Source organism: Amblyraja radiata, chromosome 31 (assembly GCF_010909765.2).
Source record: "Amblyraja radiata isolate CabotCenter1 chromosome 31, sAmbRad1.1.pri, whole genome shotgun sequence".
Lineage (NCBI taxonomy): Eukaryota > Metazoa > Chordata > Chondrichthyes > Rajiformes > Rajidae > Amblyraja > Amblyraja radiata.
In genome coordinates, this window is record NC_045986.1 from 20,672,563 (window position 1) to 20,700,129 (window position 27,567).

General features: G+C 45.6%; 1 protein-coding gene across 6 annotated transcripts in view; it reads left to right on the plus strand.

Annotated features, from left to right (window-relative positions):
- ece1 (endothelin converting enzyme 1) overlaps positions 1-27,567 on the plus strand; it is a 215,498-nt gene that overhangs the window by 161,249 nt on the left and 26,682 nt on the right. For all 6 annotated transcript variants that reach the window (XM_033048028.1, XM_033048029.1, XM_033048032.1 and 3 more), the window contains 6 exons: positions 10,080-10,204; positions 12,379-12,525; positions 13,147-13,212; positions 17,736-17,924; positions 19,659-19,801; positions 23,810-23,924. In XM_033048028.1, coding sequence (XP_032903919.1) covers positions 10,080-10,204; positions 12,379-12,525; positions 13,147-13,212; positions 17,736-17,924; positions 19,659-19,801; positions 23,810-23,924 — 785 coding nt within the window. The remainder of the gene's footprint in view (positions 1-10,079; positions 10,205-12,378; positions 12,526-13,146; positions 13,213-17,735; positions 17,925-19,658; positions 19,802-23,809; positions 23,925-27,567) is intronic.

The window sequence follows — 27,567 nt, forward strand, 5'->3', positions numbered from 1 at the left end:
CCCGCACATTAACACTATCCTCCACACACTAGGGACAATTTACACTTATACCAAGCCAATTAACCTACAAACATGTATGTCTTTGGAATGTGGGAGAAAATCGAAGATCTCGGAGAAAACCCACGCGGTCACGAGGAGAACGTACAAACTCCGTCAGACAGCACCCTTACACGGTAAGGCAGCAACTCCACCGCTGCACCACCGTGCCGCACTTGACTCTTGACGCTAACGTTTGGCAGCAAATCTAATGGGATTTTGTTAGAGAGCGAGCTGCTACACTGGGTGATAGAAAAGCAGCTTGTACAATCCCGTGCCTTTTCTGAAGTCAGAGCTATTGTTGGGAACCTCCTGGGAGGCCCCTCCCTCTTTAACGAGTTTGGAATTTTGTCCCAACTTGCACATGTTGGCCTGAGCAGAAACTGCTTAGTGATAGAGCCCTATAAACTGCCAAAGAAACCACAGATAGACACAAAATGCTGGAGTAACTCAGCGAGACAGGCAGCATCTCCAGAGAGAAGGAATGAGTGCCATTTCGGGTCAAGACACTTCTTCAGACTGAAACAGTCTCTATCCAAAACATCACCAGGTCCGAAGAAGGGTCTTGACCCGAAACGTCTCCCATTCCTTCTCACCAGAGATTCTGCCTGTCCCACTGATTTACTTCAGCTTTTTGTGTCTGTCTTCGGTGTGAACCAGCATCTGCAATTCCTTCCTACACATTTATTGTCATAGAGGCAAGAGTGCAAGGAAATTCCTTGTTCATATGAAGATCACGCGATAAATAGTAAACATATAATTATGATAAATACCACAATAAATATAATGAAGAATGCAAAACAGCAGAGTGGTGCGTGACTGTGTAGGAAGGAACTGCAGGTGCTGGTTTAAACCAAAGATAGACACAAAATGCTGGAGTAACTCAGCGGGACAGGCAGCGTCTCTGGAGAAAAGGAATGGATGATGTTTCGGGTCGGAACTGATCGTAATGCATAAACTAAGTAGTGCGAATAACCAATGATGTAGAGTTAAGAGTAAGAGTGAGCAGCAGTGCTTCTGTGTATGGGTTGTGAAAGAGTTGACAGGTTCAGGAGTCGGTAGTCGCAGGGAAGAAGCTGTTCTTAAGTCTAGACCACCGAGCTTTCAACAATACGTGGTGTTGTTGCTCATCCATGATTTCTCCACTGGCTGGTAATGTGAAAAGGACAAAAATATCGTTAGGGTTGGGCACAAATTCCCAGAAAATGTTTAAGGTGAATTATTTTCCCTGATTTGACCTGTCTTTGATCCATGTTTTGTTTGAGGTTGTCCTTCTGGTCAACTGCCCAAACCTTGCAGAAGGGTGATCATTCTAAACAGGGGGGGCAGTAAATAAGTATTGGCAAGATATTTTCCCACCCATGTCATCCGTGGCAAACCCGTGTTTTGTCGTGAAAGTCCGTCCCAGGTTTGGCAGCCCTAAGCAGCACTGAGGTACATGGAAGTGAAACAGACTTGAACATCACTGGGTTTGTGGTGTTGGGGAGTGAGCATGTAGAACGCAGGTGACAAAGCAGCCGGACCTGGTCTGACTGAGGGCTGCTTGATAATAGCACTGGATGTTCAATGGTCTAATGGCTTCTTTATTGTCGCGTGCAGCAGGTACAGTGAAATACTTAGACTTAGATCCTTTATTTGTCATTCAGACCTTTCGGTCTGAACGAAATGTCGTTGCCTGCAGCCATACATGTAATAATAAACAACAAAACACACAATAAACACAAATTAACATCCACCACAGTGAGTTCACCAGGCACCTCCTCACTGTGATGGAGGCAAAAATCTTAGGGTTACTGTCTCTTCCCTCCTCTTCTCCCTCTGCGCTGAGGCGATACCCCACCGGGCGATGGTAATCAGTCCCGCGGCTCACCGAGCTCCGCGAACGGGCCGGTTCAAGCTCCACGGCCCGGGGGTGGTCGAAGCTGCCGCCCTCCAGTCCAACGGACGCAGCTGTTGCCGCGGGAGCTCCGGAAAACAGGCACCAGCCTGTGACCTGCGAGCTCCCGACGGTGTCGTCCACTGGCCCGCGGCCGAGCCCCAGATTCAGGTCGCCGCCGCCGGAACGCCGCCTCAGCTACCGGAGCACCGTCTCAGCACCATGCCGGGCCGCCACAGCCACCGGAGCGCCGTCCCAGCCCCGCGCCGGGCCGCCCTCATGGGAGCTCCGTGCTGTGGTAGATTATGTTCAAGTGCACGGATAGTCTTGCTGAGCCGTGTGCAAAAAGTGTATTTTTTGTCATCTGTGCATCTGTTATCAAGCAGCCCTCAGTCAGACCAGAAGGTAGACAAAAATGCTGGAGAAACTCAGCGGGTGCAGCAGCATCTATGGAGCGAAGGAAATAGGCGACGTTTCGGGCCGAAACCCTTCTTCAAACTGCTGAGCTGGGGTCTGAAGAAGGGTTTCGGCCCGAAACGTCGCCTATTTCCTTCGCTCCATAGATGCTGCTGCACCCGCTGAGTTTCTCCAGCATTTTTGTGTACCTTCGATCTTCCAGCATCTGCAGTTCCTTCTTGAACATTCAGTCAGACCAGGTCCGGCTGCTTTGTCACCTGCGTTCTACATGCTCACTCCCCAACACCACAAACCCAGTGATGTTCAAGTCTGTTTCTCTTCCATGTACCTCAGTGCTGCTTAGGACTGCCAAACCTGTGACGGACTTTCACCACAAATCACGGGTCTGCCACAGATGACAAAAAATACACTTTTTGCACAGCTCAGCAAGACTCTCCATGCACATGGACATAATCTACCCCCTCCACAGAATGTGCAGAGCAGCTCACTGGCCCCATATGCAAGAGTGGCCATTTTGCCGCCATTTTACAGTCCCAGCTGCAGCTGGCCACAGATTCAGATTCAGATTCAGATTCAACTTTAATTGTCATTGTCCGTGTACAGTACAGAGACAACGAAATGCATTTAGCATCTCCCTGGAAGAGCGACATAGCATATGATTTGAATAAATATTTATATTAGCATATATACAGACATAGTGTTTTTCCTGTGGGAGGAGTGTCCGGGGGGGGGGGGGGGTGATTGGCAGTCTCCGAGGTACGTTGTTGAGTAGAGTGACAGCCGCCGGGAAGAAGCTGTTCCTGGACCTGCTGGTCCGGCAAGGTCCACAGAGGTCCGTTGCAGAGGTCGCCTCCATTTCTGTTGTCCTATGAAACGATGCCCCTCTCCACGCCCGACAGAGTTGCAAAACCGCATGGCTTTGATATCCTGCATGTTAATGAGGTTTACAAAGATTCATCCTTCATCATAGTTGACTTTGCTGTTATGTACTCTAAACGAAAGCAGACTGAAAGGATCAGTTATCTGGTCGGGGTCAGCAGCAGATCAGACTTGCTGATTGACATTTCCCTTTCAATTCACTTTAACCGATCTTGCATTAAAATGGCTTAATTGATGCCACAAATGCAAATGCAAACAGCCTCTGCTCAGACGATTGACACAAAAAGCTGGAGTAACTCAGCGGGGCAGGCAGCATCTCTGGTGAAAATGAATGGGTGATAGTTTGGGTCGGAACTGATTGTAATGCTTAAACTGAGTGGTGCGAATAACCAATGAGGTAGAGTTAAGAGTAAGAGTGAGCAGCAGTGCTTCTGGGTGGAGACGAAGTCTCGACCCGAAACATCACGTGTTCCTTCTCCCCAGAGATCCTGCCTGACCCGTTGAGTTACTCTGGATTTTTGTGTCTATCTTCGGTTTAAACCAGCATCTGCAGTTCCTTCCTACACATTTCGTCTGCTCAGCCTCTTTCTCTGTAGCACCATTTAGCCAATAACTGCTGCCTCTGACCCTTTCTGGCTTCTCTTTTTCCCCGGCCCAGGATCACTCATTAAAGATGACTTTCTTTTCTGTTTGTTCAGTCAACGTTGACCTGCATCTCCCTCCCCTCCTGCAGATAATTGTTTCCTCCTGGTTCTGCTGATTCTGTTCATTGTGTGGAAGGCGCTGTGGACAATAATGTGAAGGGGGGGGAGGTCATTGCAGTGCCAATCGCGGTGAAGGACGGACATGTTGCTAGTGTGGTGGGAGGGGTTGTTACTGTCACAGTTACAATGAGGAGGGAATGTCACAGTTCCTGTAGATAGACACAAAATGCTGGAGCAACTTAGCGGAACCGGCAGCATCTTTGGATAGAAGGAATGGGTGACATTCCTTCTCTCCAGACATGCTGCCTGTCCCGCTGAGTTACTCCAGCATTTTGTGTCTATCTTTGGTGTAAAGCAGCATCTGCACTTCCTTCCTATCACAGATCCTATCAGGTGGGAGCCTATTCCGTTTGTCAGTGAAGAAGCCATGTCAGTCACTGTTGAGGAGGGGGTCGGTATCTGTATGTTGGGGTGGGCTTGCTGGCTAGGGTGGCGCAGCGGTAGAGTTACTGTCCGACAACGCACGAGACCCGGGTTCGATCCTGACAAACCAAAAATTGATTTATTCAAGTATTTACAATACTATTTACAATACTAAATAATTTAAAACAAAACCCACCACCAAAGTACAAGTAAAACAAATATTCTTAAACATCTATGTTACAATCCTTGTCAAGGTTCCATCTCCAACATGTTGAGACAAATAACATCATTAAATTGTAGAAGTTGAGGTGAGCCAGCAGGATGCACATTGTTCTACTCTCTAGAATTTAGGAGATTGAGAGGGGATCTTATAGAAACTTACAAAATTCTTAAGGGGTTGGACAGGCTAGATGCAGGAAGATTGCTCCCGATGTTGGGGAAGTCCAGGACAAGGGGTCACAGCTTAAGGATAAGGGGGAAATCCTTTAAAACCGAGATGAGAAGAACTTTTTTCACACAGAGAGTGGTGAATCTCTGGAACTCCCTGCCACAGAGGGTAGTCGAGGCCAGTTCATTGGCTATATTTAAGAGGGAGTTAGATGTGGCCCTTGTGGCTAAGGGGATCAGAGGGTATGGAGAGAAGGCAGGTACGGGATACTGAGTTGGATGATCAGCCATGATCATATTGAATGGCGGTGCAGGCTCGAAGGGCCGAATGGCCTACTCCTGCACCTAATTTCTATGTTTCTATGTTTTCTATGTTCTCCAGTGAAGGGCCTGTCCCACTTGGGCGTCATTTACGCGTCATTTACGCGTCACGAAGCACGATGCGTGGTGGCGTAGGCAGTCACGCGCGGCGCCCCAGGATTTTGGAATTCACAAAATCTTCGCTCGCCGCCTGTGTGAGGCGCAAATGACGCCCAAGTGGGGACAGGCTCTTAAGGAGCTCTGGACCCTGGACTGAGTGTTCACAGTTGTGCCGAGAGGGGATGTCTGGCACACAACCATCCCTGATCAGTGTCGTCACCATTAGACTCGAGCTGGGCTGGGGTAAACACACAGGGATAGTCCCTGGCCATGAGGGCTCATGCATCACGAGTGAACCTGCCCAGCGAGAGGGAGAATGGCAGAGAGTATCTGAGAGCAGGGGGTCGAGCCAGATAAATTAAATTAAAATTAAATTTCTTTATTTATATAGCACATTTTTAGTCAACTTGCATTGACTCCAAAGTGCTTCACATAATTACATTCACACACACAGGCAAAGGTGGGTGAAGTGTCTTGCCCAAGGACACAACGACAGTATGGACTCCAAGCGGGATTCGAACCAGCTACCTTCCGGTTGCCAGCCGAACACTTAGCCCATTGTGCCATCTGTCGTCCCATTAGATAAGAAAGTTAAGAACAGGAAAATGGTTTAAAGATTTTAATGTAGGGGGAACCGGGGTAATGCCGCCAGTGCCTTCAGGTCGGCTGGAGGAGGCACCCCCGGGACACGGGCGAGGGACGTCGGTTCACGGGAACTGCGCCAGTATATTGAGCGCACGGGCGGACCAGACTTTTTGGACATTGAATAATGCCGTCAAAAATGGCGGTGCCAGCTTATGTAGTATATGCAAAAAGAATTTCACTCTGCAGTTGCATATGTGACAAGTGAAGCACTCTTGACTTCCAGGGATGAGAACTTTATCATTCTGAACACACAAACCTCATGCTGTAATGAAGCCCATTGATGGGGGGGGAGGGAAGGCACTCTCTGTCAATGTTTGGCACAGACTCTGTGGATCCCCTGTCTGAACCACCCTTTCCCTTTCGTCCACTTTTCTTTCTCAATTGAAAAGCCTGACCCCTGTGCGTCTTGTCACCATGGAGACGTGTCACTGGTTGGCACGGTGCGTTTCCTGGAGACTTCTCTCTCACATGTTCAGCTTCCCAATGAGATTTGTGGAGAAAAGTTTTCATGGTAAGAGCCCGGTTGTATTTCTGCATCAACTCTATCTCTGCGGTTCACCCTTGCTCTGATTGAGTTTTAAACAATAATTTTCTTCATGGAATTTTAAAAAAGTCTTTTTTTTTGTCGAGTTGGGTATTGGAGAGATATCTGGAAAATTGTGTGCACATGTGTCAGATTCAGTTTACCTTCTTACACTATCAATTTGCCAAAGGGATCGTCAGTAATGAAGGACATAGCCTCAGTAATACAGGCCATAGCCTCAGAATTAAAGGACAATCTTTTAGGAAGGAGTTGAGGGAAATGTCTTTCGTCAGACGGTGGTGAATCTGTGGAATTCTTTGCCACCACAGGCTGTGGAGGCCAAGTCATTGGATATATTTAAGGCAAAGAAAGATAGATTTGTGTTTAGTACAGGTGTCGGAGGTTGTGGGGAGAAGGCAGGAGAATGGTGTTAGAAAGGGGAGATCGATCAGCAATGATTGAATGGCGGAGTAGACTTGATGGGCCGAATGGCCTAATTCTACTATTCCTTATGACCTTATGACATCTTGATCTTGGATGGCACAGTGGCACTGCTGGTAGGGATGCTGCCTCACAGCGCCAGAGACCTGGTTTGATCCTAGCCTGCAGATGCTGTATGTGTGGAGTTTGCACGTTCGCCCTGTGACTGCATGAGTTTCCTCTCGGTGCTCTGATTTTCTCCCACATCCCAAAGACTGTGCAGGTTTGTAAGATAATAGGCCCTCTGTATATTTCCCCCAAGTGTGTAGGGAGTGCATAAGAAAGTGAGATACCATGGAACTAGTGTGAAATTGAGATGGATGGTTAGCGTGGACTCGATGGGCCGAAGGGCCTGTTCCAATGGTGTTTCTCTGAACTGAACTCTCTTCCAGCAATGCTTTTAAAACTTTTTGGTGAGCGTTCAGAAAACTGAAGTCCTCTTTCCCTGAGCCCTTGGTGAAATAATCTGTCAGAAAGATAACCAGGCCCGACAAAGGCTAGTGTTAGGTGTGTGTTTAAAGCTGAGTGAAAATAGGCAAATGAACAACAAGAAAGTTCTAGTAGATGTATTACCAGTGTCAGCGATGGAGGAAAATCCATTGTAATGTTCATGGCTTCCAAAGCAGCAGCTCCCAGGCCCACAAGTATTACCTGCTGGAAGATTGAATGAATGAATAAGTTTATTGGCCAAGTATTCACATACAAGATTATCACATACATGGGACTCTGGCGCTGCAAGGCAGCAACTCTACCGCTGTGCCACAGAGCTGCGCCCCAGAACAATTTTGTGTTAATGAATGTCATTAAGGAATTCCTGGATTAAATTAAACCGTGAGAAGTTCTCTCGTTTGCAGGACAACATTTATTTCTCAAACCATCCCTGGAAAGGAGGGCATGAGCTGAATGAATGAATGAATGATTGAGCGTCATAGTCACATGGGAATACCATTGCCTGCAGTGTTCCATCAACTTGCAGTAAGTCAGAAAGAGAGACTGAGTGAAATTAGAGAAACAAGGAGAGACAATCTCAAGAAACAAACAAAGAGGAAAGTGTTGTAATTAGGTTCTGTATATTTATAGCTACAATAGTAACAGACAAGTGTGAGTTAGCCTGTGTTAAGTTTTATGTTAACACGTCACTGACATGCAATATATTTTTAACAATGCCAGGGAGACAATTATGCAAAAGCGACAATTGGAATGCAAGGGCAGCTCAGTGGTGCAACTGGAGGAGCCACTGCCTCACAACACGAGCGGTGCAGGTTCAATCCTGACTCTGCCTACGTGGAGTTTGCACGTTCTCCCTGTGGCCGCGTGGGTTTCCTCCGGGTTCACCGGTTTTCTCCCACATCCCAAAGACGTAGGTTTTCCAGGTAATTGGCCTCCTGAATTGCCCTCTACTGTGTAGGGAGCGGACGAGAAAGTGGAATAACATAAGAACTAGTGTGAACGGGTGATCGATCGATGGGCGGTGTGGACTCAGTGGGCTGAAAGACCTGTCTCCATGCTATATTTCTAGACTAAATGCACCTCCCAGTAGCTAAGTGTGCATCCATTTTACAGAGAGACAAGGAATCTCCACTCTAATTAACAGACAGTATAGCAACTGAATAAGAAAAAAGACATGGGATGCAGCTTCAGTCCAACTGGAAACACCCCACATTGATGAACTTAGAATGATAGAATTTTTGAATGAATTCCTTAGCCTTGGCTCTTTACACATAGCCCTGCAAAACTTTCCATTCCAAGTACTTACCTCATTCCCGTTAGTTTATGTTTAGTTTAGTTTAGAGATACAGTCCAAACCAGTCTATGCTGATCAGCAATCCCCACACATTAACACTATCCGACACACATTAGGAACAATTTAACCAAGCTAATTAACCTACAAACATATATGTCTTTGGAGCGGTTAGATGCGATGGAATTTGTGTACACGCTTTAGAGCAGTGCAGCAAGATTACAGCAGCAAGATCCCTTCTCTAATTCTGTTCAGAATCTTTTTAAAGGAATTAACTGTGAACATTACAGTATCCTAACTGTAACCTTCTCTAGTCTCTTCATTTTGCAGCATTTTCCTTGACTGGAAAATTGTGCATGACGTTGAGAGAAAGATGAGAGAGGGGAACCAGGGATTTAGAAGGCAACATCTGGCAGGGTATTGCCAAAGTCTGTAATTAAAGATAAATTAATTGAACGCCCTAATTTTGTTTCTAGCTAATCGAGAGTACAGCAATGTATTTGCAACGGTTAGACTATACTCCTGACGAATCTGATTGAAATTTCTGAAGAGAAAAATAAATAAGTGAACAAGGGAACATTAATGGATATTTTTTATATGACTTTCCAGAAGGCACTTGATAAACACACTCATGGGAGAATGTTAGTTAAACTTGAAGCTCTTGGTGTTGAAGAAAAATCCTTGTTGTGTTTCGGGAACTGGCAGGCTTTCAAACTGGCATGATTTGTGTTCTTCTGCAAGACTCTTTGTTGGTTGCTAAACTGCATACAACTTGGAAAAATGTTTTTTTATCCTGTTATCTAAGTTCCCCGATGAATGAAATGCAGGCCGTTTTGTAAGTAATGGAGTTTGGAACCTGATTTGCAAAGTACCTCTACCGCTCCAACAGATGTGGAAGGTAGATGGGGCAATGAATGGGCTACATAAAACAGCCATAAAAAATGGCCAAACAGGCTTGAGGAACTGGATGGCCATCTCCTACTATGCTTGATACAACATAAGTGTTGGCCATTCAGCCCATCGTGTCAATGCTAGCACCAGCCAATCCCTTCTGCCCCACCCCCCCTTCTCCTGTTCCCCTGTAGCCTTTATTCTCTCTCAATTTATAACTAGCAACATTCTCGCTCACACATGCCCAACAACTTCCCCCTTTGATTCTTTGGCCACTTGCCTATTCTAAGAAGCAGTTTACAGCAGCTGATTAACCTGTCAGCCCGCTCATTTTTTGGTTTTGGGAGGAAACCCACATCATCCCAGGGAGAGCATGCAAACCCCACACAGGCAGTGCCAGAGATCAGGATCGAACCCACCACCCAGGGTTATGAAACGACTGCGCTACCTACACAGTCGTGGTAACCAGCGTTCCATCTGAAAGGAAAGGAAAGGCTGGTGTCTTATGAAATGCCCGCAGTTAGATCGTAATGAAAATGACGCCCTAATATATGAATGAATTTCCATTAACCAGGCACATATGTGAATGCTGACTCTGCATTGAATTTATTCAATTGCTTTAAATCAAACTCCTTAAATCTTTCTGTTTCACTGTAGAAAACTCCACCCTGAACACCACAAGTGAAGCTGAACACAAAGCCCAGCTTTTCTATCGGGCCTGCATGAACGAGCAGAAGATTGAGGAGCTGCAGGGACAGCCTCTAATCAACATCATAAACAAAGTGAGTACCGAGAGGTGGGGAGTCAGTCGGCTTCGCGGCCACCGTGTCATAGTGGTAGAGTTGCTGCCTTACAGCGCCGGAGACCCGGGTTCAATCCCAACTGCAGGTGCTGTCTGTACGGAGTTTGTACGTTCTCCCCAGGACCGCGTGGATTTTCTCCGCGATCTTCGGTTTCCTCCCACACTCCGAAGACGTAAAGGCATGTAGGTTAATTGGCTTGGTGTATGTGTAAAATTGTCCCTAGTGTGTGTAGGATAGAGTTAGTGTGTGGGGATCGCTGGTCGGTACGGACTCGGTGGGACGAAGGATCTGCTTCTGCACTGTTTCTCTAATCTAAACCTCCCCACTCTCCCATTGCTCCGTGCTGGTTGCCAACGGGGTGCCGGGTCCAAATATATTAATCCCGTGCTGGGAATTATAATCTGTTCATAAGAACACAAGAAGATAGGCCATTCGTCTCCTCAAGCCTAGCCCACCATTGTGGCCCATCTGTTCCAGACCTCAACTCTCGCCCCTCCCACTTCCCCCATAGTCCTCAGTTCCTCGGTCTTTCAAAAATATATCTTTTAAATAATTTACTTTTCCTAAGACTGGTGATGATTGCTTTGAGCCCCTGGCCTATCTCCTCAATTTCTTCTATGCTGTAATCTTAATCAAGATTGTCCATTAACATCTCTGCAACTGGGAGGTGGGGGTGGTGGGGAGAGAGTGGGGGTCTGTTCGTTGACCTGAAGCTCTGGGGAAACACATTAAATAGGGTTCCTTCTCAGTGCTGCGAAGAGTAAGGTAAGGCCATAGAAATCTGATGCATTTACACACTGAGACCTCACTGATAATTTCAGATTCCATACCGAGGCCCAGCGAGTCCACACCAACCTGTACACTAGTTCTGTGTTATCCCACTTTCATATCTTACACACTAGGGGCAATTTACAGAAGCCGGTTAACCTACAAACCTGCACGTCTTTTGAATGTGGGAGGAAACCGGAGCACCCGGAGAAAACCCACGCAAACACAAGGAGAATGTACGTTCCAGAGGTCAGGATCTCTGGCACTGTGTGGCAGCAGCTCGACGGCTGCGCCACCAAGCCACACATTTTGTTTTGGTATCATAGAGGGCTTTATCAGTCAATGCCACCTACATGCTGCTGAACCCTTGAATTAGTTGCTCTCTTGTGCCAATTCTTTTGGGAACTCTGCCAGTGTACAGCATTGAAGGAGAAGTTGATAAACTGTGAATCCCAACAACCGTGTTAATTTGTGTTCATTTTTCATGCTTCTCTCTCCTTGGATCTGCCCTGTCCTGTTTCTATCACTGCTGCAGCACTGAAAAGTCACTTCTCAACGACCCAACTGACTTCTTGCATAGGAAGGAACTGTAGATGCTGGTTTACACTGAAGATAGGCACAAAAAGCTGGAGTAACTCAGCGGGTCAGGCAGCATCTCAGGAGAAAAGGAATAGGTGACGTTTCAGGTTGAGACCCTTCTTCACACTGAGAGTCAGGGGAGAGGGAAAAGAGAGAGAGGGAAAGGAAACAAAGCGGAAATGAATGCCAAAAGGGACAAATCAAAGCCAGCGACGATGGTATGCAAAAGGACTGTGTGAAATATTCACTCGTTGTTCATCTCAGTCAATCTGCGGGCTTTGACATTCTTGAGGACACTGCTCCAACCCTTCTCCACCATCCTCCCGTTCATTTTGAAAGCCGTTGTCTGCTTGCTGTTGCATTTGGGGAATCGACAGCAATATCTCCTTTCTGTGCACCCACAATATTGCTTCTAATCCTCAAGGATCTCACCTTGGTCCTGTTCTCATCGATGTCCTGCCCCTCAGGTACATTAGAGGAGCAGGGTCTTGGTCGGCATGGTCGAGTTGGGCAGAGGTCTGCACTGTATAGCTTAATGACTGAAGTATCTGTTGTTTGTTGCTGTTATGATCTTGAAAGGCAGTCCAGAGGGTGAAAAAGGATTGAAAATAGAATCAGATACTTTTTTCAGGACGATGGTAATAAAACAGGGCAGTGGGCTGACTCATAAGCTCTTGCAATGTATTAACATAGGAATGATGAACTGAATGTTCTCCCTCTATGATCAGCAGGCGCTCTAGATGTAATTAAGTGAAGCTTTCACTTTGTGGTTAAGATGCCGAACAATTTCTTTATTCTTTCTCCAGTTGGAAGGCTGGAACATTAGCAGAGCCTGGGACAAGGACAATTTTCAAGATGTGCTCCAGTCCGTCATATCCCACTACCGAACCAACCCATTCTTCTCCATCTACATCAGCACTGATTCCAAAAACTCCAACAGTAACATCATTCAGGTATGCGACTGGGAACAAGGTAAAAGCCAGACCCTGTGAAAACAGAGACTGCGGTTAAAGGAGGCGAAGAGAATGAGGGGACAGACCTGGTAATGAGTTCAGTTCAGTTTATTGTCATGTAATACTGGAATTAAAAGTCAACAGTTGTTGGGAGATATAGGCATCAAAATAAAACATGCAATTTGACAGCATCTCTCTCAGAACCTGGATGCCCCAAAATATCCAAGAACCATTGAAGTGCTCTGGGAGTGTCATCATTGTTCATTGAAGGAGGTTCAGCAGTTAGCATGCACAAAAACTCCTCTTGGCATCATGATCTGCACAGACATTGTGGGCCGAAGGGCCTGTTCCTGTGCTGCCCTGTTCTATGTAATGGAAAAGTGAGAGAAAGTAGGTTGTATTGGGAAGGGGTGGGGAGCATGGTTCATTTGGGTTGATCTGAGTGCTGTCATAGATTTGATGGGCAGAATGGCCTCCTCCTATGTCATAAGAAAATATGAGAAATGGAAGGTATAATCGCGATGAGATAATAATTAAAATGAAGCCCCTATGTCTAATTTCACAATCACCAACTGATCAATCACTTGCAACTGTTTAATCTTGTCACTGCTTCCTCTGCAGATAGACCAGTCCGGACTTGGGTTACCATCGAGGGATTATTATCTGAACAAAACTGCCAACAATAAGGTAGGTGGAGCCAATGGTGTAACCTCCTGTAACTCCGAGACCTCCCTCCTCTTTCTTGATCTCACAGTCTCCATCATAGGAAATAGACTGTTGACTGACATCTATTACAAACCCACTGACTCCAACAACTATCTCGACTACACTTCTTCCCACTCTGCTACCTGCAAAGACTCTATCCCCTACTACCAATTCTGCATCTGCGCCCAAGATGAGGTGTTCCATACAGGGATATCCAAGATGTCCTCATTCTTTAGGGAATGGTGGTCCCCCTCTCCCATCATAGATGAGGCCCTCACTCGTGTCTCCTCGGTAACTCACAGCTCCGCTCTTGCTCCCCCTCCCCCTAGTCCCTACCTTCCACCCCATCAGCTATCGCATACGACACATAATCCTCCAAAATCTCCGCCATCTCAAACGGGATCCCACCATTAGCCACATTTTCCCAACTCCACCACTTTCCGCCTTCCGCAGAGACCGTTCCCTCCGCAACTCCCTGGTTAACTCAAACCTTCCCACCCAAACTACCCACACCCCAGGTACCTTCCCCTGCAACCGCAGAAGATGTAACACCTGTCCCTACACCCCCTCCTTCGTCTCTGTCCAGGGACCCCAACAGTCCTTTCAGGTTAGGCACAGGTTCATTGTACCTCCTCCAACGTCATCTACTGTATCCGTTGTTCAAGATGTGACTCGTACATCCGCGAGACCAAACGTAGACTGGGCGATCATTTCGCTGAACACCTTTGCTCAGCCTGCCTGAACCTACCTGATCTCCCGGTTGCTAAACACTTTAATTCTCCTCCCCATTCCCACACAGACCTTTCTGTCCTAGGTGTCCTCCATTGTCAGAGTGAGGCTAAACACAAATTGGAGGAACAGCATCTCATATTTCGCTTGGGCAGCTTACAGCCCAGTGGCATGAAATTGATTTCTCTCACTTCAGGTAGTCCCGGCATTCCCTCTCTCTCCATCCCTCCCCCACCCAAGTCGCACCAGCTTCTCGTTTTCACCCAACAAACAGCCAACAATGGCCTGTTTCTTTCATTATCGTTACTTTTTTGCATATCTTTTATTCATTCTTCTTTATCTCTCTCCATCATCGTCTATATCTCTCCTTTCATTTATCCGTTGGGATAAAAGGTCTGAACCCGAAATATCACCCATTCCTTCTCTCCAGAGATGCTGCCTGTCCGGCTGAGCTACTCCAGCTTTTTGTGTCTATCATCATATTAAACCAGCATCTGCAGTTCGGCAGCTGTGGCAGGGTCTGAATGCAATCACCTCCTACAAGGCAAAACCAGGAGGCAGCTCGAATGCCGGTGTAACATCACTCCCTGACGAGCTCAATGCGTTTTATGCACGCTTTGACAGGGAGAATACTGATGTGCCTTCCCGATCCCCCATTCGCTATGATGGCATTTCAGTCTCAGTCACAGAGGCCGATGTCAGGAAATCCTTCAGAGGGGTGAACCCCCGAAAAGCACCTGGTCCTGATGGTATACCCGGTCGTGTTCTAAAAACCTGTGCGGACCAACTGGCGGGAGTTTTTACGGACATTTTCAACCTCTCACTTCTGAGGTCTGAGGTCCCCACCTGCTTTAAAAGGGCATCAATTATACCGGTGCCCAAGAAGAGTAAGGTGACATGCCTCAATGACTATCGACCAGTGGCACTAACGCCGGTGGTGATGAAGTGCTTTGAGAGGTTGATCATGGAGCAAATCAACTCCGACATCGACAAAAACCTGGACCCACTGCAGTTCGCGTACCGCCACAACAGATCAACGGTGGATGCGATCTCGCTGGCCCTCCACTCCGCACTGGACCACTTGGACAACAAAAACTCATATGTCAGGCTGTTATTCATTGATTACAGCTCGGCATTTAACACAATCATCCCCTCCAAACTGGTTACCAAACTCACAGAACTGGGTCTCTGCGCATCCCTCTGCAACTGGATCCTTGACTTCCTCGTCCACAGACCACAGTCTGTTCGTATTGGTGGAAATGTGTCAGCCTCAATAACAATCAGCACGGGAGCACCTCAAGGCTGCGTGCTCAGCCCCCTGCTGTACTCACTCTATACCCATGACTGCGTAGCGAACCACAGTGCGAACTCCATCATCAAGTTCGCTGACGACACCACTATTGTGGGGCGTATCACTGATGGGGATGAGTCAGAGTACAGAAGAGAGATCGAGCAACTGTCCATATGGTGCCAGCGCAATAACCTGGCCCTCAACACCAGCAAAACCAAGGAACTGATTGTGGACTTTGGAAGGAGTAGGAGGGGGACACACAGCCCCATTTATACCAACGGGTCGATGGTTGAAAGGGTCAAGAGCTTCAAATTCCTGGGCGTGCACATCTCTGAAGATCTTTCCTGGTCCGAGAACACTAATGCAATCATCAAAAAAGCACATCAGCGCCTCTACTTCCTGAGAAGATTACGGAGAGTCGGATTGTCAAGGAAGACTCTCTCTAACTTCTACAGGTGCACAGTCGAGAGCATGCTGACCAGTTGCATCGTGGCTTGGTTCGGCAATTTGAGCGCCCTGGAAAGGAAAAGACTACAAAAAGTAGTAAACACTGCCCAGTCCATCATCGGCTCTGACCTTCCTTCCATCGAGGGGATTTATCGCAGTCGCTGCCTCAAAAAGGCTGGCAGTATCATCAAAGACCCACACCATCCTGGCCACACACTCATCTCCCTGCTACCTTCAGGTAGAAGGTACAGGAGCCTGAAGACTGCAACAACTAGGTTCAGGAATAGTTACTTCCCCTCAGCCATCAGGCTATTAAACCTGGCTCGGACAAAACTCTGATTATTACCAACCACTTTCTGTTATTTGCACTATCAGTTTATTTATTCATGTGTGTATATATTTATATCATGGTATATGGACACATTTTATCTGTTTTGTAGTAAATGCCTACTATTTTCTGTGTGCTTAAGCAAAGCAAGAATTTCATTGTCCTATACAGGGACACATGACAATAAACTCGCTTGAACTTATACACAGGCCAGCAATAAAGTTCAGGGAGAATGAAATCGACTCCCAGCACAGAGTTGCTGATGTTTTGTTAGACCATAAGACATAGGAACTTGGCCCATTGCGTCTTCTCTCCCTTTCAATCATGGCTGATCTATTTTTTCCTCTCAACCCCTTCTCCTGCCAACTCACGGTAACCTTTAACGCTCTTTTAGTGCAGTTGTGGAAGATTTCAGCAAGCGCAAGTACTATGGGGTTGCTATTGGAGCCCTATTAGCACCTGATTGAACACATTATTCCTGATCTTTATTTTGTGGTGATATGTTTTAATGAATTCATAAATAAGGATGTATTCAGCTGTAAACACCTAGGCCAACGCTGGCATTGCTCATGACATCCATCCAACGTCTGAGCTTTAGCAAAAATGTAATCACTGTGGCTCTGGTATACAGTTGTGATACATTGGGAAGAGCTGTTATTAAACCAAAAGCAAATAATATAAACAACTAGAAATGCAAAATTAAACTGAAACTGCTGGAGACACAAAAGTTCAGTAGAGAGTAAAATATTTAACATTTCAGATCAAAACCAAAAAGCAAAATTTGCTCATTGTTTCCTCCGTGTGCTCTGGTTTCCTCCCACATCACAAATACATTCTGATTTGCAGGTTAATTGGCTTCAGTATTTGCCCTTAGTGTGTAGTTAGTTTAAGAAGGAACTGCAGATGCTGGAAAATCGAAGGTACACAAAAATGCTGGAGAAACTCAACGGGTGCAGCAGCATCTATGGAGCGAAGGAAATAGGCAAAGTTTCGGGCCAAAACCCGACTTCAGACTTCTTCAGTCTGAAGAAGGGTTTTGGCCCGAAACGTTACCTATTTCCTTCGCTCCATAGATGCTGCTGCACCCGCTGAGTTTCTCCAGCATTTTTGTGTACCTGTGTAGTTAGCTTGTTAGTTTAGTTTATTGTCACGTGTACAGTGAAAAGCTTTTGTTGCGTGCTAGTTGTCAGCGAAAAGACAATATGAAATAGGAATAGGAAATGGATAGTGGGGATAATATAGAGCTAGTGAGAACGGGTCAGTGTGGACTCAGGGTTTAGACAGGCGATTATCAGCGATGGGTCAACTCTAAATAATGGGGGAGCTGGAACAGTTTCTGAAAAAATACCAATGCACCCCTGATATTCAAGAAAATGGAAGTAGATAGTTTAAGTTGAGGTTCCTTTAAGACGTGGACAAGGCATCCTGACAGTGTCTCTTACATTATCAGAGTCACTGACCGACAATAATTGAATGGGCCTGATATTGGTGCCACATCAGTGAAACAAGAATGGGAAGAGATTAGACAAAACAAAGGGGGACTCTTGCAAGAAGTGCCCACCCTCACCAATGTTCTCGATTTATCATAGATTGTTGTGGGATTGTGGTCATCACCAATGGATTCTATCTCTTGAGAATTGCAGGCTCTGTGCAATTTGTAATCCTGCTCCGTAAATGTTTTTAAGAGAGTCTTTCTTCATTTCCCTCCAGATCCTAACAGCCTATTTGAATTACATGGTGGAGCTGGGGGTGCTGTTGGGTGGTGACGAGGCTTCCACGCTGGCCCAAATGCAGCAGGTTCTGGAACTGGAGACAGCGCTGGCAAACATCACCGTTGCCTCGGAGGACCGCAGGGACGAAGAACTTATCTACCACAAGATGACGATACGCAACCTCCAGGTGAGTTTCGTCCATAGGTTCACAAGACGGAGGTGCAGGATTAGGCCATTCGGCCCATCGAATCTGCTCTGCCATTCGATCATGGCTGATCTATTTTTCCCGCCCAACCCCATTCTCCTGCCTTCTCTCCATAACCTTTGAAACCCTTATTAATCAAGCATCTACCCATCTCCTATTTAAAAATAGCCAATGACTTGGCCTCCACCGCTTTCTGTGGCAATGAATTCCACAGATTCACCAAACTCCGACGAAAGAAATTCCACCTCTTCTCCATTCTAAGGGCCCATCCTTTTATTCTGAGGCTGTGCACTCTGGTCCTAGACTCTCCCACTACTGGAAACATCCTTTCCACATCTACTCTATCCAGGCCTTGCATGATTCAGGGGTTTTGTGTGATGGACCCCTGTAGACAAATGAATCGGTATTACCTTGCTACTCAGCCTCCAGGTCAGTTATTTGAAGGAAGGGACTGCAGATGCTGGTTTACACCATAGATAGACACAAGTGCTGGAGTAACTCAGCAGGACAGGCAGCATCTCGGGAGAGAGGCTTTGAATCACATTTCAACTCCCCTGAGCGCTTCTCCTTGGAGCTTCTGTTGAGCTTCATCAACATTATCCCCATCTGAGGAATTTGTTGGTGGCAATGGGTGATTCCATTAATAAATGTGCAAAATGTATCCCCCTACATTTGGAGCTCAACCTTGCAGTGACAGCAGGGTGACAGAGCACAAGGTGTTTGCTTGTTATCCGTGACTGATCTGCGATAGTGATGAGGACATCACAATCAGATGAGGACATTGCCTGCAGCTCGTCGCTCAGCGAGATCGCTCCACCCGTGTCGTCCGCCGACGTTTGTGTGGTTCCTCTGCGCCAAACCCCACATTGGGGTGGTTTAATTGATAGTTACATCTGCCGTACTCCAAGGGTAAACATGGACCTCAGCAGCAGAAGCATTAACTCAAGTAGAAATTCCTGGCACACAATGCAGTTAATTTCCTTCATGTGTATACTTGTACAACCTCTCCCACCTATTAGTGAGTAAAATATTAACCATGATCAAAACACACACTTTTCCCTTCACCAGTTCATCTACTGTTTCACAGGAAGGTTACCATTGATGTAACATTTCTACTTGACCTCACGACCGGTGATGCTGCCTGTTAGTCATTTATATTTTGCTGATCAAAAGTGCAGTGAGCCACATCTGGATTATATCTTAAACAAACCAAAGTCCCAGCGAGTTCAGCCAACAATAATTGTTACCAGTCATCATTCACCTGCCTAATTCCTTTTCATCTTTCGCTATCCTTCATCTTTCCGTGCAAGTTGATTTCTTTCTTCAAAAGAAGTAACTTAGCCTCAGCATCTTAACTGCATTCTTGGGTTGAGCAGCTGAATCCCCCAGATATAAACCATCGCCTCTTAACCCCTTTCCTCCAACCTCGGCAATGTTTTGAACCACAAGATTGGACTGAGTGAAGGCTACAAAGGACTTATTTCCAATGTAGCCACAGAGTTAAACATGTGACCTCTTTGGGGGTATTTAGTAATTATTTAGTGACCACTTCACGGAGTAATGAGCCGATAAATATCTTTGCAATGTTGGACTGCACGGCAGGTTCTGGACCCGTGTTAATTGAACAAGATCCGTGCCTCTTGTTTATTCCAGAACATTCTTGACTCCTCGACCTGGCCTATTTTGGTTTAGTAATCTTCTCCGTTTCTTTGTCAGGTGCTGGTCCCAGTTGTTGACTGGCTGCCCCTGTTGTCCGCCATGTTCCATCCAGTTGAGCTGAATGACTCTGAGCCTGTGGTTGTCTATGCAAAGGAATATCTGCAGAAGGTTTCTGATCTCATCAACTCCACCGACAAAAGGTTAGGCTCCTTTGCTTTTATCATTTGTTTCCCACCTGTGCTTTTAATCCCAATAAATAATAGGCACACGCCAGCTGCTTACAAGCTGATTGCAACTGGCCAGGAAGTGCCTGTTTTTGATCAATGGGAAGGTAAAATAGCATGAGGAAATGAAAATAATTAAATTGCTCATATCAGGAGGTCAACAACAAATGTCCACAATTTATAGGAAGGAACTGCAGATGCTGGTTTACACCGAAGATAGACACAAAATGCTGGAGTAACTCAGCGGGACAGGCAGCATCTCTGGAGAAAAAGATTAGGTGACGTTTCGGGTCAAGACCTTTCTTTTCTCCAGAGATGCTGCCTGACCCGCTGAGTTACTCCAGCCTTTTGTGTCCATCCACAATTAATACTAAATTCTATCATAAAAAGATGAATAGAGGTGGTGAAAGTTTGTATTTTGGAAAGATCTCAAACAGTGAATTACTTCACTTACGGACAGTTAAGTTGGTAAATGTGGGAGTTGTTTAGAATATTTCAGTATCCCAGCAGCATCAAAGCAATGAATGAGTCAAAGGTACACAAAATTGCTGGAGAAACTCAGCGGGTGCAGCAGCATCTATGGAGCGAAGGAAATAGGCGACGTTTTGGGCCGAAACCCTTCTTCATGAATGAGTCAATTTGTTTATCTGGTATTTGTCCACAACCCATAAAAATTGCCTCAAAGCTCTCTGGTTACCTCTCGCCCCTTCAGCCCCTCTCTTGCCCTCTCTACTCTTGTGTCACTCTCTCTGCTCCTCTCTCACTTCCTCTATTTCTTTCACTCTCTCACCCTGTTTGCCTCTCACTCTTTCTGCTCCTCTCTCACTCTCTTTCTACTCTCGCACTCTCTCAATTTTCTCTGCCTCTCTCTCCCTCTCCCTCTCCCTCTCCCTCTCCCTCTCCCTCTCCCTCTCCCTCTCTCGCCTCTCCCTCTCCCTCTCTCTCTCCCTCTCCCTCTCCCTCTCCCTCTCCCTCTCCCTCTCCCCACTGCCCCTCACTCTCCCTCTGCCTCTCCCTCTCCCTCTCCCTCTCTCTACACTGCCCCTCACTCTCCCTGTGTTTTTCTCTCTAATTCTCTCCCTTGCCACTCTCACTGACAACCTCTCAATCAATTGTTCCCATTACCTGGATCCTCCATTTAAATCCCATGTGCTTGCTAGTTTTTGGACGTTCTGGCTATTGAATATTCCACGTATTTTTTCCTGGAACAGTTGATGTTTGTTTTTATTCATCTTTCTTTAATTACCATTTCTTGTTTTTGCAACAGAAGCACGAGTCTGCTCCAAATCTGCTCATGTTGGGATATGTACAACCCTGGTGACTTCAGCCTGCTCTGCTCCAGCCTGATGTTGTGCTCATTTGCCCAAATGGTCCCACCACTCACTCTACAGTGCCCTCCATAATGTTTGGGACAAAGACCTATCATTTATTTATTTGCCTCTGTACTCCACAATTTGAGATTTGCAATAGAAAAAATCACATGTGGTTAAATTGCACATTGTCAGATTTTATTAAGGACCATTTTTATACATTTTGGTTTCACCATGTAGAAATTACAGCAGTTCCCCCATTTCAGGGCTCCATAATGTTTGGGACACATGGCTTCACAGGCATTTGTAATTGTTCAGGTGTGTTTAAATACCTCCTTAATGCAGGTGTAAGAGAGCTCTCAGCACCTAGTCTTTCCTCCAGTCTTTCCATCACCTATGGAAACGTTTATTGCTGTTTATCAACATGAGGACCAAAGTTGTGCCGATGAAAGCCAAAGAAGCCTTAATGAGACTGAAAAACAAGAATAAAACTGTTAGAGACATCAGCCAAACCTTATGCTTACCAAATTCAACTGTTTAGAACATCATTAAGAAGAAAGAGAGCACTGATGAGCTTACTAATCGCAAAGGGACTGGCAGGCCAAGGAGATCTCCAAAGCTGATGACAGGAGAATTCTCTCTATAATAAAGAAAAAACCCAAAACACGTGTCCGACAGATCAGGACGACTGTCCGCAGAAGACTTCATGAACAGAAATGCAGAGGCTACATTGAAAGATGCAAACCACTGGTTAGCCACAAAAATAGGATGGCCGGGTTACAGTTTGCGAAGAAGTACTTAAAAGAGCGACTGCAGTTCTGGAAAAAGGACAGATGCGATGAAGATTAACTTTTATCAGAATGATGGCAAGAGCAAAGTATGGAGGACAGAAGGAACTGCCCAAGATCCAAAGCATACCACCTCATCTGTGAAACACAGTCTTCTTCTTGCGTATGGCGTGCACAGCCTAAAGTTGTAGGTCAACTTATGCTATTTGATCTAATTGTTTGTGCACGTTGGATTGATTGCTCTAGTCGAAATAGGGTGGACCACATGAAGGTTGCAAACTCCCATCCCCTGTGAAACACGGTGGTGGGGGTGTTATGGCCTAGGCATGTATGGCTGCTGAAGGTACTGGCTCACTTATCTTCATTGATGATACAACTGCTGATGGTAGTAGCATAATGAATTCTGAAGTGTATAGACACATCCTATCTGCTCAAGTTCAAACAAATGCCTCAAAATTCATTGGCCGGCAGTTCATTCTACAGCAAGACAATGATCCCAAACATACTGCTAAAGCAACAAAGGGGTTTTTCAAAGCTAAAATATGGTCAATTCTTGAGTGGCCAATCACCCGATCTGAACCCAATTGAGCATGCCTTTTATATGCTGAAGAGAAAACTGAAAGGTACTAGCCCCCAAAACAAGCAGAAGCTGAAGATGGCTGCAATACAGGCCTGGCAGAGCATCACCAGAGAAGACACCCAGCAACTGGTGATGTCCATGAATCGCAGACTTCAAGCAGTCATTGCATGCAAAGGACATGCAACAAAATACTAAACATGATTACTTTAATTTACATGACATTGCTGTGTCCCAAATATAATGGTGCCCTGAAATGTGGGGCCTATGTATAAACACTGCTGTAATTTCTACATGGTGAAACCAAAATGAATAAAAATTACCTTTAATAAAGTCTGACAATGTGCACTTTAACCACACGTGATTTTTTTTTTTCTATTACAAATCTCAAATTGTGGAGTACAGAGGCAAATAAATAAATGATGGGTCTTTGTCCCAAACATTCTGGAGGGCACTGTATGTCAATTCTCCATCAGGAAAATGGACTGTAGATTACTTCATAAATTCCAGGAGCAGAATTAGGGCATTCGGTCCATTAAGTCTACTCCCCCATTCAATCATGGCTGATCTATCTTTCCCTCTTAACCCCATTCTTCTGCCTTCTGCTCATAGCCCCTGACACCCGTACTAATCAAGAATCTGTCAATCTCTGCCTTAAAAATACATTGACCTAGCCTCCGCAGTTGGCTGTGGCAATGAATTCCACAGATTCACCACCCTCTGACTAAAGAAATTCCTCCTCATTTCCTTTCTAAAGGCATGTCCTTTAATTCTGAGGCAATGGCCTCTGGTTGTCGACTCTCCCACTAGTGGAAACATCCTCTCCACATTCACTCTATCCAGGCCTTTAACTGTTCACTAAGTTTCAATGTGGGGCCCCACTCATTCTTCTGAACTCCAGCGAGTACAGGCCCATGCTGTCAAATGCTCATCCTATGTTTACCCAATCATTCCTGGGATCTTCTTCTTCTTCTTGCGTATGGCGTGCACAGCCTAAAGTTGTAGGACAACTTGTTCTATTTGATCTTATTTGATTGTGCTCGCCGGGTTGATTGCATTAATCAAAACAGGGCTGACCATGTGAAGGTTGCAATCTTCCATCCCATTCCTGGGATCATTCTCGCAAACCTCCTGTGGACCCTCTCCAACGCCAGAGCATCCTCCTCAGATATGGGGCCCAGAGTTGCTCATAATACTCCAAATGCTGTCTAACAAGTGCTTTATAAAGCCTCAGCCTGACATCCCTGTTTTTATATTCTTGTCCTCTCGAAATAAATGCTGTTCGTGACTTCAGTGTCTCTGCTTGCAGTGTCCTCAACAACTATATGATATGGAATGTGGTGATGAAAACTGCTGACTGCTTGGATCATCGCTTCCAGGATGCTGAGGAAAAGCTCCTCACGGCCATGTCGGGAACTAAAAAAGTGAGTCAAGAGTCTGTCAAATTCCACCGTCCAGCAGAGGGTCTCATTTGCCTGACTGCCCAGAGATGTATTGGCATTAATCCAAGGTCATCCAGATTTGAATCAGTTTTAGGGCAGCACGATGGCAGAGTTGCTGACTTACGGCGCCAGAGACCCGGGTTCGTTCCTGACTACGGGTGCTGTCTGTAAGGCTTGTACATTCTCCCTGTGACCTCGTGGGTTTTCTCCGGGTGCACTGGTTTCATCCCACAATCCAAAGACGTACAGGTTTGTAGGTTAATTGGCTTTGGTAAAATTATAAATTGTGTGTAGGACAGTTCTGATGTTCAGAGATCACTGGTCGGCACGGCCTGGGTATGCCAAAGGGCCTGTTTCTGCTCTGTACCTCTAAACTAAACTAAACTAAAACTAACCATCCATTCCTGATTTTTTTTTTCTACTTTTCCTGTTCAGTTCTGCGTTTGACCAGAAACCTCGACTGGATCAGTGAAGCTGGCCATGTACTTTTATAGCTCTAACATTCAAACATTTTGAGTCTCTGTGATTTCATTTCCTTTGGCCAAATAAGTATTGTGAATAATTTTCAGTCATGAGTTTAGTTCTGGTTTAACTCTGCCAATGTCCTCAAGCACAAATCTGTGTCAATTGCGAAACTCATTTTGAGGTCATGCTTCTCAAAAACAGATGACACTAAATTGGATAAATTACTGAAATACAATATATCCATCACATGTTAGTGTTTTTGTGTGCCCTTTGTTAGGCTAAGTTAGTGCAATTGAATGCAATAAGCCCGAGGGATCTGGACTGTAGTTTGCATCATGTTTATTTTACTTACGCAAGAAGGATAGGATTTTATTTTGGTTTCTTGTACAAACCATAAACGTTAAGAAATTGAAAATAATACCATATCAAACTAGCCAGGTCCCGACTGAGAGCATTGCAAAGCAGCAGAAATTATTAGGAAACCAAATGTTGGTAGCAATCTTCTGCCAGGATCATGAGACAACTGCAGCTAACCAGTTTCAGGCAACAGCCTGACTGACGGTCTTCTGGAAGGTTCTGTGATTTGGACTGTCAAACCTATTGTAATCTTGAAGCCCTCAGTTTGATCATTCCTGAAATAATGGAGAATAATGAACGGCATAGATAGAGTGGACGTGGAAAGGATGTTTCCACTGGTGGGAGAGTCTAGGAGCAGAGGTCTTAGCCTCAGAATTAAAGGACGCTCTTCTAGAAAGGAGGGGAGGAGGAACTTCTTTAGTCAGAGGGTAGTTCATCTGTGGAACTCATTGCCACAGAGGGCTGTGGACGCCAAGTCAGTGGATATTTTTAAGGCAGAGATAGACAAAGTCTTGATTAGAATGGGTGTCAAGGTTTATGGGGAGAAGGCAGGAATAGGGGATTAGGACTCGGAGATCAGCCATGATTGAATGGTGGAGTAGACTCGATGGGCCGAATGGCCTAATTTAACTTCTATAATTTGTGAACTTGTGATAGAAAGACATGCCCTTCCTGTATCATTTCAATAACCGTTTATTCAACTTAGCCTCTACCTCCAGGTCCTCTCTCCCAGAAGATTATTTAAGTGACAAACTTGTTGATTATGTTTTAAACAGCTGTTAAAGTATTTGAGCAAATTTCAACGTGTGGAGGTTTATAGTTGTCACGTGTACCGAGGTACAGCAAAAAGTTTTGTTTTGCACGCTATCCAATCAGATCATACAATAGCATAATTGAGTCATACAACATGAAAAGGGACCCTTCGGCCCAACTTGCCCATGCCGCTAGTCCTATTTGCTCCCGTTTGGCCCATATCCCTTTAAACTTTCCCTATCCATGTACCTGACCAAATGTCTTTTAAATATTGTTCTCGCTGCTATACATCAATACAATCAAGCCAAGGAGCAGGGAGAAGAAATGACTGGGGTGGGACAAGTCCTTGATTATGTTGGCTGCTTTTCTGAGGCAGTGTGAAGTGCAAATGGTGTCAATGGTGGTAAGTCTGGCCTGTGTGATGGACTGGCCTACATCTACTACTCTGCACTTTTTTGGTGTCTTGGCTGTTCCCAAACCGAGCTGTGATGCAACTCGGCAGTGTGGTTTCCATGGCGCATCTGTAGAAGTTTGTAAGAGTCACTGGAGACATGCTGAATTTCCTCAGTCTCCTAAGGAAGTAAAGGCAATGGTGTACCTTCTTTGCTCTCGTGTCTATGTGGTTGGACAAGGACAGATTGGTGTTAATATTAATGTCAAGGAGCTTGAAGCTCTCAACCATTTCCACTTTGACACTATTGATGATGATTGCAGCATGTACTCCACCATGTTTCCAGAAGTTGATGACTAGCTCCTTCGTCTGGCTGACATTGAGGGAGAGTGTTTGCATTTGTTTTAAAAGATGTGATGCATCACTTTTGGTCTGATACAAACCATCTGGTCATGTCAGCGCAGAGAACACACAAACTTTCAATCCAGCGCTCAGCTTGCCCAAATCCAGGCTCTGCATGTTTTAGCTGACTTTATCAATGAAAGTTGCGGGACAGGGAGAGAAGGTGGGATTGTTCCTTCCTCGTGGCCCACAAGCTCTGCTGGGAGCTTCACACACAATGTGGGCTGCATTAAGCATGTAGTTATTTGGCACTAATACAAAATAAATTACTATAATACCAGCTTGTGAACATCTGTAAACCCAGTTTGCAAAGGGTTTTTTTTTTTTGTTAAAAGAAGAAACCTTCCCAGGTGAGAGGTGGGACCCAAGGCTCTGCTCCACGTTGCTAAGCAATGAGACACACCTGGGCGGAAGGAAACCAAGCTAGCCTCCCTACATTCATGGAGGTCATCCATTCACCACAGGATGCTACTGGAGGTTGATGGAACTAGGGTGGTGCAGTGGCGTGACAGTAGAGTTTCTGCCTGACAGCGCGAGAGACCCAGGTTCGATCCTCACTACGGGTGCTGTCTGTATGGAGTTTGTATGGACCGTGTGGGTTTACTCCGGGTGCTCCGGTTTCCTCCCACATGCCAAAGACCGTTCAGGTTTGTAGGTGAATTGGCTTCAGTAAATTGTGCCTAGTGTGTAGGATAGAACTAGTGTACTGGTGATCGCTGGTTAGCATGGAGTCGATGGGCCGAACGGACTGTTTCCACAATGTATCTCTAAAAGTAAAACAAAAAACTAAAATTGTTGGTGCTATGCCTAAAATCAAAAGATTTGCTGAGAATGATCACAAATAATTGTGAAATATGCAGAACAAAAGATGTCAAACAGCAAAAAAAAACTCACTGATATTAGTCGTACTATTTGGCTTTCTCCAATCGATTTCATTTTGCTTCTATGCGTGAGAATTCTCTTGTTTTAACAAAATAACAAATTCCTAAACAAGTGAAAAATTCAAATCCGAATCATACTGAGTCCAGCCAGTAAGGAGTGAATGTGTGGTATTTGAAAGCCATCCGTGAGTTGTATCAGCTGCTAAGCAGAGAGAGTACTCTCTTCCAAGGAAGCCTGCGGTCTAATGAATAGCATGCTCTCATTATTTGGACCAGGAACCTGGATTCGCTGGACCAGGCCTGCTCTTTGCTGTCAGACCTCAGCTGCTCTGTAGGTGAAGGATCAATGGGCACCTCTCTGATACCGACATTCTAT